General features: G+C 39.7%; 2 protein-coding genes across 4 annotated transcripts; both read left to right on the plus strand.

The window, feature by feature from the left end:
- Positions 1-2,057: 2,057 nt before the first annotated feature.
- zc3h11a (zinc finger CCCH-type containing 11A) lies at positions 2,058-9,400 on the plus strand. 3 transcript variants are annotated; one of them, XM_027028409.2, is made up of 17 exons: positions 2,058-2,146; positions 3,426-4,045; positions 4,215-4,340; positions 4,431-4,550; positions 4,658-4,781; positions 4,919-5,113; positions 5,207-5,275; positions 5,356-5,436; positions 5,536-5,658; positions 5,770-5,841; positions 5,954-6,058; positions 6,151-6,642; positions 6,752-6,819; positions 6,916-7,408; positions 7,529-7,695; positions 7,794-7,924; positions 8,069-9,400. In XM_027028409.2, the coding sequence occupies exons 3-17, from the start codon at positions 4,287-4,289 to the stop codon at positions 8,283-8,285; spliced, it is 2,511 nt and encodes an 836-aa protein (XP_026884210.2). In that variant the 5' UTR covers positions 2,058-2,146; positions 3,426-4,045; positions 4,215-4,286; the 3' UTR covers positions 8,286-9,400. The 3 variants fall into 3 exon arrangements, with proteins under 3 accessions (XP_026884210.2, XP_035376294.1, XP_026884211.2); XM_035520401.1 differs by having other exon boundaries at positions 2,065-4,045; XM_027028410.2 differs by having other exon boundaries at positions 2,065-4,045; positions 6,755-6,819.
- A 176-nt stretch (positions 9,401-9,576) lies between these two features.
- maf1a (MAF1 homolog, negative regulator of RNA polymerase III a) lies at positions 9,577-12,572 on the plus strand. Its single transcript, XM_027028412.2, has 7 exons — positions 9,577-10,308; positions 10,498-10,626; positions 10,759-10,927; positions 11,165-11,286; positions 11,452-11,571; positions 11,774-11,899; positions 12,103-12,572. The coding sequence occupies exons 1-7, from the start codon at positions 10,226-10,228 to the stop codon at positions 12,125-12,127; spliced, it is 774 nt and encodes a 257-aa protein (XP_026884213.2). The 5' UTR covers positions 9,577-10,225; the 3' UTR covers positions 12,128-12,572.
- Positions 12,573-12,930: the final 358 nt, after the last annotated feature.

A 12,930-nucleotide genomic window follows, 5' to 3' on the forward strand; every position in this document is an offset into this window, starting at 1 on the left:
CAAAGCTTATGATTCAGTGCCCCACACAGGGATCCTGGAATGCTTGAGGCTGAACAACATCTACAGGTCTCTAAGAGTTCTTCATCAAGAAATCCTGATGTTAAGAGCTCTTCATATTATATTTATTTATACTTAATTTATATTATTCTATGGAGTTCCATTATTCTATTATTATTAATTGAATTATGTAAATATATAAATTTATACAACCCAATAGAACAATAGCACAAGTCACCATCAAGTGTGGGACTGAAACCTTTTATTGGATATCTGCTAGCATGATTGTTAATGGACCCTGTTCAGGGAGGTTGCTGTGGTCTGCTCTCAGGTTCTCTAACCACCTCCAGTTTCTTTGATGGTGTTCATCTTGTAGTATCATATGTATCATAGTGTTCATCTTTTACCATTTGAAGTACCACTTCAACTGGTTGTGTATATTAGCTGATTGGTCTCAGTGATGATCACAGCAGTGATTGTCTGTAGTGCTGCATTCAGGTACTGCATTTACTTGGTCTTGGTAGTCTGCTACGGCTCGGTCTGCTATTGATCCTACAACTACAAGTCTAATCTCACACTGGCCCCAGGGGGCATAATGCCTCCCATTAACATGATGCGCGGCTTATTCAGAAACAGAATTTGACATCATATGTTCAGATGCAAATTAACACTACAAAAGATAAATAGATATGTTTTAAAAACACACAGCGCACAATGCCAGTCCAACGGCCTTTGATGAAACAGTGTTAAGTTTGCAATTTCATCACTTTCCTAGTCTGGGGCAAGACATTGATAATGAAGTATTGAACAAAGAAGCAGGTCATTTGAGAATAAAGAATGCTACCTACAGCCCTGAAGAAGGAACTGGAGTTAAGTCCCAGTTAAGACTGCTTATTCGGAATGGATATTTGAAACATGAAATCATGCTATACAGGATCTGTAATGTGCACAGTACCAGTAAAAGTTTAGATACAACTGATTAAAACCAAGTTGTCCATCTTCAAGTTTATAAGTGAATACATTTGTAAGTTTATAAGTTGTCCATTTTAAAATGTATTATCTCCACTGCGTGTATAATGTTTTACTTGTCTTCCATAACCAATATTGTCCCTCTCCTTTTTTGATATCACATTTTTTGTTATGCAGTTCATAGTTGTATGTTTCCTATACGGATTCTTTTGTATTGTTTGCTTGCCTATGTTTATGCTGTTTGTGCATTTAAATCTTCTTTTGTAAAAGCATAATTCATTATATTAAAATTACAATGTATGCACAATTACTATGCAATTACTGTATCTGAGGATTATTTTTCCTGTTGAACAGATAACTGCAAGGTTGCCAATGAACAATAATTTATTAGTGAGTTATCAGTGAACACAATACTTGTATATAACAAATGTATAAAAACAATGTATAAAACAAATGTTTAACATAGAAAAAGTGACATTTGGCTTTGTCAAAGGGGAAATACAGCACTTTCAAATACTGGTGTGCTAGGCAACAACTTACTACTTACTTAACAATAAACAAGCATGTATAACAAATATCAAATACAAATAAACATATAACAATTAGCAAATCATTTTGGCTTTTCAAACTATTCAGTTGCCAGCACCCAAGGCGACTTCACACGTTACATCTGTAAAGCATGGGCCAAAATGTCACGTGTAACTATAAAAGTCACTTGTAGTAATGGCCAGAACGTATAGCAATGCAACTCTAGATAAATAAAACTGGTCCAAAAAAGGAACAAAGCATGTTAAATCATATGAGAACATCAGATTATTTAATTTGTAATTAACTGCGCACTTCTAGAGTAATCCAATTTAGCTAGCTAGCTAAAAAGATAAGAGCTCATTTGAGAAGTTAGATCTTGTCGCATATATTTTTAACGGGAGTACAGCAGTTCATTTGTTTTTTGCACTTTTTGTTAAATGTCAGAGTTACGCCAGTACGCGTGTTATTTCTCAGACTGCAAACGGGTCATTCTTGCAGAACTGTGTCACGTGACGTCTCTAAGGCAGTCGGTCCGGTTTTCCTGTCAGCGGAAAGTCGGCGCCATTTTGTTCGTTTTCGACCAGGCCGGGAACGACGTCGACCGGTGCGCTCGTATGAAATCAAGTTTAAAACTGTCAAATCCATATAACTGGTAATTTCTACGCTTTATTTGTACCAATTATTTGCTAAGCTCTAATACACATCGATCAAGTAAGGTTTCACTAGTTTGTTCGAAAGCTAGTAATATAACTAGCTAGCTAACGTTAAAGTCGGCGGAATTGGCTAGCAAGCTAACGCTAGCATAGCTAAAGCAAGCTGTGATAAACCTCTGACATGTTTTTAATCAATTATATTGTGTGAGATTTTGAACGGAGTTAGCGAATAGCAGTCCAGGCATAGCTGAAAACATTTATCTCCCTTCAATTTCAGATAAATTGGCGTTAGGTACTGTTGGCAACTGCTGTGCTTTGTTAGCAGTGTAACCTCGGTTAAGTTAGTCAAGCTAGCTAGGTTAGCGTTAGCTTAGTTATCCCAACTATGCTATACTGTCCAGAGGGTTTGTAACCCAGGCCTAAGTCTATACAACCTTAGCTAAAGCACAAAACTGTTTGCTATATAAACATGTTTGATGGTTAGTCCAATTGTATTAGGGTATGTAAACGTATTCTAGTAAGAATTAATATACTGACTTAACCGTATTTACGCTAACTGTACAAGAGGTTAAATGTTTAGCTAGCTAACCTAGCTAGCGACCGTGAAAGTGAAATGCACTCGACCAATAGCGATAGTAAATTTTTATTTCTGGTCGTTGTTTTATTGTAATTTTGTTTCGAATATCCAGTTTCACTCATACATGTAAAACAAGTCTATTTACAAGGGGATTTTTTATTTTATATGATCTTCAAAGCTAAGTTACCTATCCCACTTACTTAGCTAGCTAGTTATCGAAAGCGGTGAATACATCTGCTGCTGTACGCAGAGCAAGTTAATCATGGATGATTTGGCTACCTGTCCCCTGAAAGTGACTTTTAACTGCTGTTGTTTCATACAAATTACAATGGGTTTACGGATTTTCCCCCCCAGTTTCAAAGAGAAAGCCCTTTACAGTAGAATTGCTAAAGAGGACACAAAGTTGGCGCATTGATTTTGAAAAAAAAAAGTTAAAAATTGATATCATTTTATCATCGTTATGGTTCAGTTGAAAATTTCAGTCATAGCTAGACACGAATGGGTCAGTACTTAGGCGTCATGTAATCGGGCATTATGTGATGGTCTGTAAATCCCAAACTACCATAAACTAATAATGTAGGCTACTTGGTTGTGTGCAGTTTTGTGTCCTCATGGCTCACGAGCGTAATTTCATGAGAGTAGTCACGAATAATATTTGACGTTTTTGGTGCATTCCTCACTCATATACCCACTTTGTCCAGTGTGTGGGGAGTGTTTTTGTTTTCTCTTTAAATGTAGGTAATACAGGAACTTGTTCTTCAATCCTGCCGATAAGTGGATTTGGATAGAGGCCAACCTAAAGGGAAATATCTTGGGAAGATTGCCTTTTTTTTCTACAGTCCCTCACGCAGATGAATTTTTTTACATTGGTTTTTGTCTCTCCCCAAAATTCTGCTACAATTTCAAATTCCACCCAGTTCAAATTTTCTCACTTTTCTTCAAATTACCACCCTATGTGTGAAGAGAGAAGATTCCTCTACCCCACACACTCAAGATTTTCATTCCCATTCTCCCTGGCCCCCTTCAACAACATCTAGCTTGAAGATTTATGTCCCTTACCCCCTTCTACACTTTCAACACTTGTATTTATTGAGGGGGGGAGAGAAGAAAAAAAAACAAAACAAAAAAGGACATTTTCTTTCACCAGTCAATTGTAACAAGCAGTCTAAGGCGAGCAGGTTTCTCAGAGAAGGAAACCTAGGCATCAAGTACCCTGTCTCTCGCCCTATTCACTCTTTACTCATCGGTCAAGTGTTCCTTCAGGACCCATACAGTTTGGAGACATCCTTGGAAGAAGTGAACCTAGAATCATCTACTGCAGGTGAATGGAGAAACATCTCTCACAGCTTGATCTTTAAAAAAACTTGAAGCAAGATCTAGGAATAATAAGTTGTCTTGTAATGTTTTAGCTTTACTCTTTTATATCTGCTGTTCTGGGAAAGTAAACATAGAATCCACAGTATCATGAATAGGCCTGTTAAAATGACCAGGGAGACAGCAGAGGACCCTGTAGCAGCACTGAAGAGTTCCTGACCTGTAAGAGTGCCCTGGCTATAAGGAGTATGACCAACACAGGAGATGACTGCTATTTCTACTACTATTCTACATGCACCAAGGTAAATTGTTTCAGTGCTGAAAGAACCCTTGTTTTAGCTTGATGGGCAAAATTAGAAAGTTCACTAACATATTTCTGTTTGCTTTGAAAGGGTGATGGTTGCCCTTTCCGACACTGCGAGGCTGCCATGGGTAGTGAGACTGTGTGCAACCTTTGGCAAGACGACCGCTGCTTCCGCAAAGTATGCAAGTTTCGCCACATGAACATAAAGGTAATTGGGAACTACTGAAACTAGATTAGCATTGTCCAGATGTGACTTACCTCATTAAAGCATGTGTGTATTATCTTGGTAATAATGTGCCCTGGTGCTTCACATAGAAAAACCGCAAAGAAATCGCTTGTTACTGGGAAAATCAGCCAGGAGGCTGCCAAAAGCCGCACTGTGCTTTCCATCACGAGAAGCCACGTATCATTGATGGACTTTACGTCCCACCAGACAAAGGTATGAAACAAGGTTTATGATGCATTAAACCTTTATTTATTTTGGCCATCTGACTGTGAACACTTTGGCTCATACTGCAAATGTGCTGAATGTGTTGACCTGCTGGTGATTGAATGCCTCTGATCCTAACCTCAAAGGCACAGCTGTAAGGAAGGAAAAAGAGGAGGAGACACTGCAGGAGGACCATGTTCCATCTGCTCCTGCCCCTGTCTCCAACCCTACTAACCCCCAACTCAGAGGGGTATTGAAGGCTGAGACTCAGGATAGTGTACCCAGCCCCACACACCCACCAGTGGTCATTAATCCTGTGGATGATGAGGACGATGAAGATGGTAATCAGTGACTTTTGGATCTAATAATGAATTTGCAGTGTCATGCAAGTTTAGCCAGAGGTTTCTAAATGCTTAATTTATTATTTTATGTAGATCAGTTCTCTGAAGAGGGAGATGAAGCTTCCGGCATCTCTCCAAGGAAACCGGTGTCCTCTAACAAAGGTAATGAATTTCTCTTCTCTCTGGTGATTGTATTTCATTCTATACTGACAATTACATTGAGTTCACTGTCTCTCATACAGATGATTCTCTCAACTTTGGTATCAAAACTTTGGAGGAGATCAGGTTGAGAAAAGCTCTGAAGGCTAATCTAAAAAGAGCAGGTACATTTATCACATATTCACTTGTTATATTGGAGTCTCTATTTCTTGTCATAACACCTGTCATTTGTATATGCTTAAATTTGCATATTTTAACTTCAGGTCATCCAGGCTTGCAAGGTGCTGACAGTTTCACCTTGATAGCACAGCATAGCAATGGAACTGGCACTGAGAAAGAAAACATTCGATCCCCTACAAGACCTTGTGTTCTCACTACCAAGAATGGTATGCTGTGGACTACATAAATTGTACTTTAAATACAATTACATCTGTGTTTCTATCAGATGTAGCACAAAAACATCTTCATTTGATTTGAATTAATTTATTTCTTTACAGAGTTGCTTACTTTGGAGAACCCTGGAAAAAGAAAACCATCAGACATTTTTCGAAAAAGAACCATTAAAGAAGGTAAAACCACCTCCTGGACACTTTGCACATTCATTAAAAAAAACCCCCAAAACATATGGTATTCAGTGATGCGTGCGCAGGTTTATATTATACATTCTTATGCTTGGTTTAGACATGCCTGTGGAAGGTGAACTTCGCCTAAAAGGGAACCTTGTTAAGCGTCTTGGTGGATTTATAGACTCACCCGAGAACGCCATTGATGTACCTCCTCAAAAAGGTAAGACAGTGTCCAAGTAATGACCATAACACACACATACTAGAGCATCCCGTTGCACCCTTAAAAAAGTAACAATTTTTCTCCCCATTTAGCTTTGAGATCAGTGTATGAAAGACTTGGAGTACCATCTGATCTTGCTGCACCCAAGTCACCCAAGAGTGAGCCAAAGCCATCAGGGGAGATTCGGATTAAAACTCTGGAAGAGATCCGGCAGGAGAAGGCGGCCAAGTCTCAGATTCAGCATAAAGGTGTCCGAGTTGTCACTGAGGAGCCCACCAAAGCCTCAAACCCTACCAAAAAAGGGAACAAACCTGTGAGCTTGAAGACCTTCTCTGAGCTCCTGCATGAAAAAAAGCTACAGCAGGATGAGAAGGGTGTGTCTCAGGAAGGCTGTTGCAGCTCTGAGAAGAGACCAGGCCCTGCCAGTGTTGGAGCAGTCAGTGTGGCCACACCCTCAGGGGAGGTCAGAGTGAAAACGCTAGAAGAGATTCGCAAGGAGAAAGCCACACGGCTGAATGCCCATACTCAGGAGGCCAGTGATGGGGGGCCAAAGAGGAGGATACTTCGCATCAATAAGAACAGATGTGAGTTTAAATAGAATTTTCTTTACTTTAGTCCGTCATTCATCTGTGAATGATGAAGGAATTAATAAATTCATAGCTTTATTGGTTTCTAATAAAACTCTACTTTTAGCAGCTGCTACCAACAACAGTTCTCAGAAGAAATTGCAAGAATCTGAGAAGGTGGATCATATTGCAGAGGCAAGGATTCATTGTGCTTTTATCAACACATCATCTGCCTTTGCTAATTTTTACTTAATCTGATTTCTAAAATCCTAACTTTGCTTTTTAATGCAGTCTGTTACGACCAATGGAAAGAGTGACTCCTCTAGCCAAGCTGTTATGGTAAAGAGCTTTGAGGAGATTATGCGTGAGAAAAGACTCCGTAAACAACAAGAGGAACAGTCTTCATCTGCCAGTCTGCCTGTGCAGGCCGTGCAGAAACCAGACCCTTCACTACCTGAGGACAAGCCTCCTTCTGTTAAATTACCACGAATGACGCCACCAACCACAACAAGCATATTGATAACAGAATCCTCCAATCAACCAAAGCCTTCTGTACGCCAGCGCCTTGGCCTCAAAACATCTCCCGTTCCTGTCATAGTACCCCAGAGGAAGTCTACAGAGCTAGAGACTGAGGAGAACTCTCCCACCACAAGTCCTAAGCAGTCGAAGCCATTGTCCTCGGTAACTGTACAAGTAGCCGAGGTGGCAGCTTCTCCAGGCTTGCACTCCCAGGAGCCACAGCCAGAGAAGACTCTCTCAGCCCCCAAAACCATGGAAATGAAAGGTATAGACTCATTAAGGATGCTATGTTCTTTTATCAAAAAAAAAAAAAGATTTGTAGAACAATCTGGGTGTCTAGTCTTCATGCACATGTAACAACACTGTGGTTAAATCTGTGTTTCAGTGCGGCCGAAGGTGAATGTCAGACCATCAGTGATGAAGCCAGCTGCTCAGGTGAATCCTGGTCAGAAGAGAAAAGCTGCAGGCACCCATGGCTCTGCTGTTGCTGCAGTGAAGCCTCTCAATGCTGTTCCAGCTTCTGAAACACAACACCCTTACAAACGCATCGAGGTGAAGTGTTGATTAATGTTTTGGCAAAGTTTGAAGTGTTTTGAGGTGTTCACAATCCTAGAAAAAAAAATGTATTGATTTTTTCCCCCCCTTCTTAGCTGTCCGTGCCAAATTGCAGTTCAGAGGTTGGATCCCATATCGACCAGATGTCAGCACTTCATAAAGATGATGTCGCCCTCCCAGACAAAACTGCCACCTCAGTGACTGAGCCCTCAGTAGTCCCTCAAAGGTATGACATGTACACTCTGACTTAATGTATGGTTTAGAAATATACTGAGAGACAAAAAAAACTGAAATGAATGTTGGAGTTGCAATACACGTTGCAGGCAGAAATATGAAGAGTATGAAACATTGTTTGCATTGCTCTCTGCAGCCCTGTCATCAAGACGCCTACACAGATGCGGACTCGACGGGCGAGCGTCGTGTCTTCCCGTGGCCATTTCTCTGCAGGACACTCCTCCACAGTGGATGACTTTGAAGACCTGCTGGATGAGTTCACTGATGACAGGCTAGAGAATGAGATGGAGTTGGACCCAGGCAAAGGCGAGGACGATCTCCTGTTGGAGCTCTCAGAGATGATTGACAGCTAGACTTCATCTCAGGAAATAAAGACCTGTTTGAACTGCTTTGTGCACCGCCTGCCCTAGGCCTAAGCCACTGCCACCGAGGGTTTGGATGGACTGGAATCCGTTTCTATCAGTGAGCTTATGCTAATTTAGCTTGGCTTTACTTTAAAAGTAAAAATCATTTATTTTTATCAATGTTTATTTTAATTTTCTTTAATATTTAGATTGTTTTTGACTGTTTATTTCCTTTTTATATGAACATTAAATTTCTGCATATTCAATATCTTCAGTTCATTCATTCATTAACAAAGTATAACAAATATCTGAAGAAAAAAAAAAAGGAAAAAAAACATTGATCAAGCCTTCATAAGACAGCTTCAGTAACATGGCTTATATATGATTTGTTGGATGGTACATAGACTTGCTTCAGATCATGTATTATTGATGCAGAAAGTGAAATCTTGTATACTGTGTATGCTATGGAGAGTTTTGTATGAACGATACTGTAGGGTTTTGAAGGCAAAAGATGTCTTAAGCAATGCCCTCACTTTTTGTGCACATTTTAATTTTTGCAGTAGTTTGAGATTTTCTGACATTGGACAAGAAAAGCTTATTTTAATTAAATGTTTAGCTTGTATGTATGAAGTTGAAACAGTTTCATAAAATTTGTCCTTTAAAAAAAATTGAATAGGTTTTTATTTGGGGTGGGGGCAGAATGTAGAACCCTCTATATATTATGACCAGTTGCATGAATTTTTCTCCACATTAGTACTTGGGACCACCAGATATGTTTTCTCTCCAGGTAATGCAGGTGAAGGTGTATGCCCTAGTCAATCTCTTAAATGTTAAATTAATGTAAATTTGTTGGTTCTCAGGGACTGTTTCAGCTTTCCATGTTTGTTTTAATTATGGTGAATTAAGTACTTATTTTGTCATGTCTTTTCTAGACGATTTGTCCCTCAGATGTCATGTCTCTTCTAGGTTATTGTCACTGACTAGATCTCTGATATAATGCCATGTGCTCAGAAGAGATTTAGAAATAGGATAATTAATTTGTGCTATGGTATCCACTTTGTTTTACTTATTATAATTTCTGTAAAAGTTTGTAAATAAATACCTTATGGGAAGGAAACGCAAAAGTTTTCCTATTTTTATATTCTTGCACTGATGGGTTTTTACAGTGCATTTTTTTCCATGAATCATAAACCACGCGGTGAATGCTGTTTTCCACAGTGCTAGTTGGTCGGGCGTCATCGCACGCCGGCCCGATAGGGGTCAGTAGAGCCGCTACTGTTGTGGCTTCAACTGATAGAAGACCACCGTGTCAAGAGAAGGATACGGATAGCTGCGTAGCTAGTATTGTTACGAACAAAAAATATAAACAAGCATTTTGGATAACGATACAACGAAAAAAAAAGGCTTGTATAAGCCTTGCGTTTCTATTTATACTTTGATTCAGTAGCTGGGATGCATAATTTCCCTCGCAATTTTAGCTTGTTTAATGGGAGGTACTGGAAATTTCACAATAAAAAGGAAGACATATTCATTAGACATAGAATTGCATTAAACCCGCAGATGTTTCTAACGCGCTCGTAAACTATGAGAGGAGGCTGCTAGGTTGTGTTTTATCCCAGTAAGTAAGGAGCCGAGTTTGTTTGTTGCTGCCTCGGGGCTCATGGTTTGCTTGGCGAGCCATTGTCGTGTCCAAAAATAGTGCTCAGAGAGTATTTGCTAAGGAGCTAACGTTAGCAAATTACGTTGTTAGTAGCGAGCTAGCTAGCGTTATATATTTTAAGATTGAGCGTTGTTGCACATTTGAGCGTATGTTTTTATTTGTGTGCATTTAGCTAGATAAGTTACTTGCTGTTTTTAATCATTTGCTTAACTGGTTGACATCTAGCTGGTAGTTAACCTAGGGTCAGAGGCACATTTTAGCTTATAAAAACCCTGTAAACAAACGGACAATGAAGCTCTTGGAAAATTCAAGTTTTGAGGCCATAAATACACAACTCACTATAGAGACTGGAGACTGCAAAATAATCGGACGGTAAGTGCACAAATTTGTGGAATCGGTCTTGCTAAATCTCGTGAGACATTGAAGTTGCAGAGTTTTCCATAAAATGTCTAAAATGCTTACAATTCACGTTGTACTGAGCTGACTGTAAGCAAATGTAGCCAATACCTGAACACACACTGTGGGGCTTTGCTGTTTGGTGATGTTATTTTTATTTCCTAGAATTGAAAGCTACTCCTGCAAAATGGCAGGTGAAGACAAGCAGATGTTTAAGCAGTTCTGTCAGGAAGGACTTCCTCATGTGCTAGAGGCACTGTCTCCTCCACAAACATCTGGGGTGAGCCCAAGCAAGTAAGACCATAGGGATGACCAGTATAAGGGCAAAATGCTGGGCTTCAAATCAAGCCTTTAAATCATGCCCTGTCTTTTCTTTGCTTCTTATTGAGTCTATGTGCGCGCGCGCATGCGTGTGTATGTTTTCAGGTTGAGCCACAGTCAGAGTGGTGATGAAGGAGAGGGGCCCCTCTCGGATAAGTGCAGCAGAAAGACTCTGTTCTACTTGATTGCCACTCTTAACGAGTCTTTCAGGCCAGACTATGACTTCAGCCGCACCAGGGGACACGACTTCAGCAGAGAGCCCAGTCTCAGTTGGGTATGGAATTGCTGACACTTGTTTATTTTACCAAAAGCATGTATTCTGCATGTTGCAGAATAGTTAGAGTAGACTACTTGTATACAGAACAGTGTTGGCTGTTATGGCCAGTAACCAAGACAGTTCCCATGACAAAAGGATGTGCAACATTATGTTTGACTTGAACATATGAGTACCAACATGGACAGTGCACTCAATAAAATAAAATGTGTCTGTTTCATGGCATGGTTTCTTCAGGTGTTCAACGCCGTGAATAGTAGCTTGTCTGTTGCTGCTGGGGAGGCGTACAGTCGCCTACAACCTCAGCTCTGGGAGGCCATTGACCATGAGATCAGCTTGGCTGAATGTGACATTTACAGGTACAATTCCTCCTTTACCAGTCCATGTCCCATGATTGTCTCATCTTACATGATTGTCTTATCCTGAGCTTCAGATTCTTTTGAATCCATTTTAGGCCCTTACTGTGTGTTAACTTTGTGATTGTAATTTATATTTCTTTTTTTTTTTTTCTTGTTCTAAATCAGCTATAATCCAGACCTTGATTCAGACCCATATGGAGAAGAAGGGAACCTGTGGTCCTTTAACTATTTCTTCTACAACAAGAGGCTGAAAAGGATAGTGTTTTTCACTTGCCGCTCTGTTAGGTAAAGTGTTCCCAGATGCTACAGAAAGAATATTGCCCAAGGTTGTACAGTTCCTTGTATGTTCAGCAAGCAGCTTCTATTTGTAATACTTCATCTACACAAACCAACAATGTATTGTGTTTGCAGTTGGTTTTGTAGTTGGGTAATGGCAGTTTTGCAAGGGTTTGTAGTTGTGCAGTGACCGTTTTGGGTTGGGTTCTAGTCTCTTCATGGCTCCCCGGGACTCTGGCATTGGTACGGAGCTGGATCTGGACCTGGATGATGGCAGCTATAGAGGGCAGGAGGAAGAAGAAGAAGAGGAGGAGGAGGAGAACATGGATGAGCAAAGGTGTGTTTGTCAGTAGAAAACCCACTGACAAGGCTTTACACAAATAGGAAGGGCTGTCAAGGGTACACTTACATTCATTTTGAAGGAATTCGAACGAGCAATGGGAATTTCATTTTCTATGTCATCAAAAGTGTTCCATTAAAATCTATGAAGTGTAAGGGCCAAAAAAGTTTGTCTCCTTTAATCAGTGTTTTGCTCTGTAGGTATGGAGCTCTGTGTGGCCAGTGAAGATGCAATAGGTCCAGTGGTTACCTCCTGACTGCCTGTGGGCAGAGGTGACGTCTCTCTTATAGTCCAATATCACCTTTTCTTCTTAGACTTCAGTTAGTTTATTATCCAGTAAGTTTTTGCTAGACTTGTGACAGGATAGTTGTATATTTTAAGTTGTGTATTTGTATTTGTATTTTTTATTATTTTTTTGGAAAGCCATGTGAAGTTTTTCATTTATGCTTATTCAGGTTTTACTCTTTTGTGTGTGTTTTTAAAGCAGTTGCTATTTTTAACTTTTTTTTTTTTTTCTTTTTGAGTGCAGAAATTGGCACCAACCTAAGATTTAATTTAGCCATGCTTTTTGTATCCTTGTTTATAGGATTTATTGATAGAGAGAGGGAGATTCAAAATTAGAAACGGAACGTTTCGGACAGAGGTCCTTCATCAATTGTGCAAGCAAAGTGCTTCTGAGTAGGAGGAGGAGCCAAATTATACTATTAATTCCATGGGGTTCTAAAGTTCTTTTTCTTTGAGTTTCCCAATTTAATGACAGATATATCATTAATGCAGTGTCCATTAGTATTAAAATGTGTAGCCATGAAGCTGATAAAGGACCTCTGTCCAAAATGTTGATCTATATAATTTGTTTTGCTTTTTCCTCCTTATTTTATTTTTCATTTAACAAATATTGGAGTCCCTTGCCACTAGGGGGAGCATTCCACATACCATTGTCTCATCATTCTGGAACCACATGTCAATTTCTTTTGTTTCTGATGAGCTGTGAGAATTCTTTCAACCTCATATCTTGAAATGTGTTTGTT

This window comes from Electrophorus electricus, chromosome 20 (assembly GCF_013358815.1).
Source record: "Electrophorus electricus isolate fEleEle1 chromosome 20, fEleEle1.pri, whole genome shotgun sequence".
NCBI classification, from domain to species: Eukaryota; Metazoa; Chordata; class Actinopteri; order Gymnotiformes; family Gymnotidae; genus Electrophorus; species Electrophorus electricus.

Coding starts and splice junctions, on each gene's coding strand:
- maf1a (XM_027028412.2), top strand. CDS start 10,226: ATGAAGCTCTTGGAAAATTCAAGTTTTGAGGCCATAAATACACAACTC. Junction 11,572..11,773: donor TTCACTTGCCGCTCTGTTAG/GTAAAGTGTTCC, acceptor GTTGGGTTCTAG/TCTCTTCATGGCTCCCCGGG. Junction 11,900..12,102: donor GAGAACATGGATGAGCAAAG/GTGTGTTTGTCA, acceptor TTTGCTCTGTAG/GTATGGAGCTCTGTGTGGCC.
- zc3h11a (XM_027028409.2), top strand. CDS start 4,287: ATGACCAACACAGGAGATGACTGCTATTTCTACTACTATTCTACATGC. Junction 5,114..5,206: donor TGATGAGGACGATGAAGATG/GTAATCAGTGAC, acceptor TATTTTATGTAG/ATCAGTTCTCTGAAGAGGGA. Junction 6,643..6,751: donor TCGCATCAATAAGAACAGAT/GTGAGTTTAAAT, acceptor CTCTACTTTTAG/CAGCTGCTACCAACAACAGT.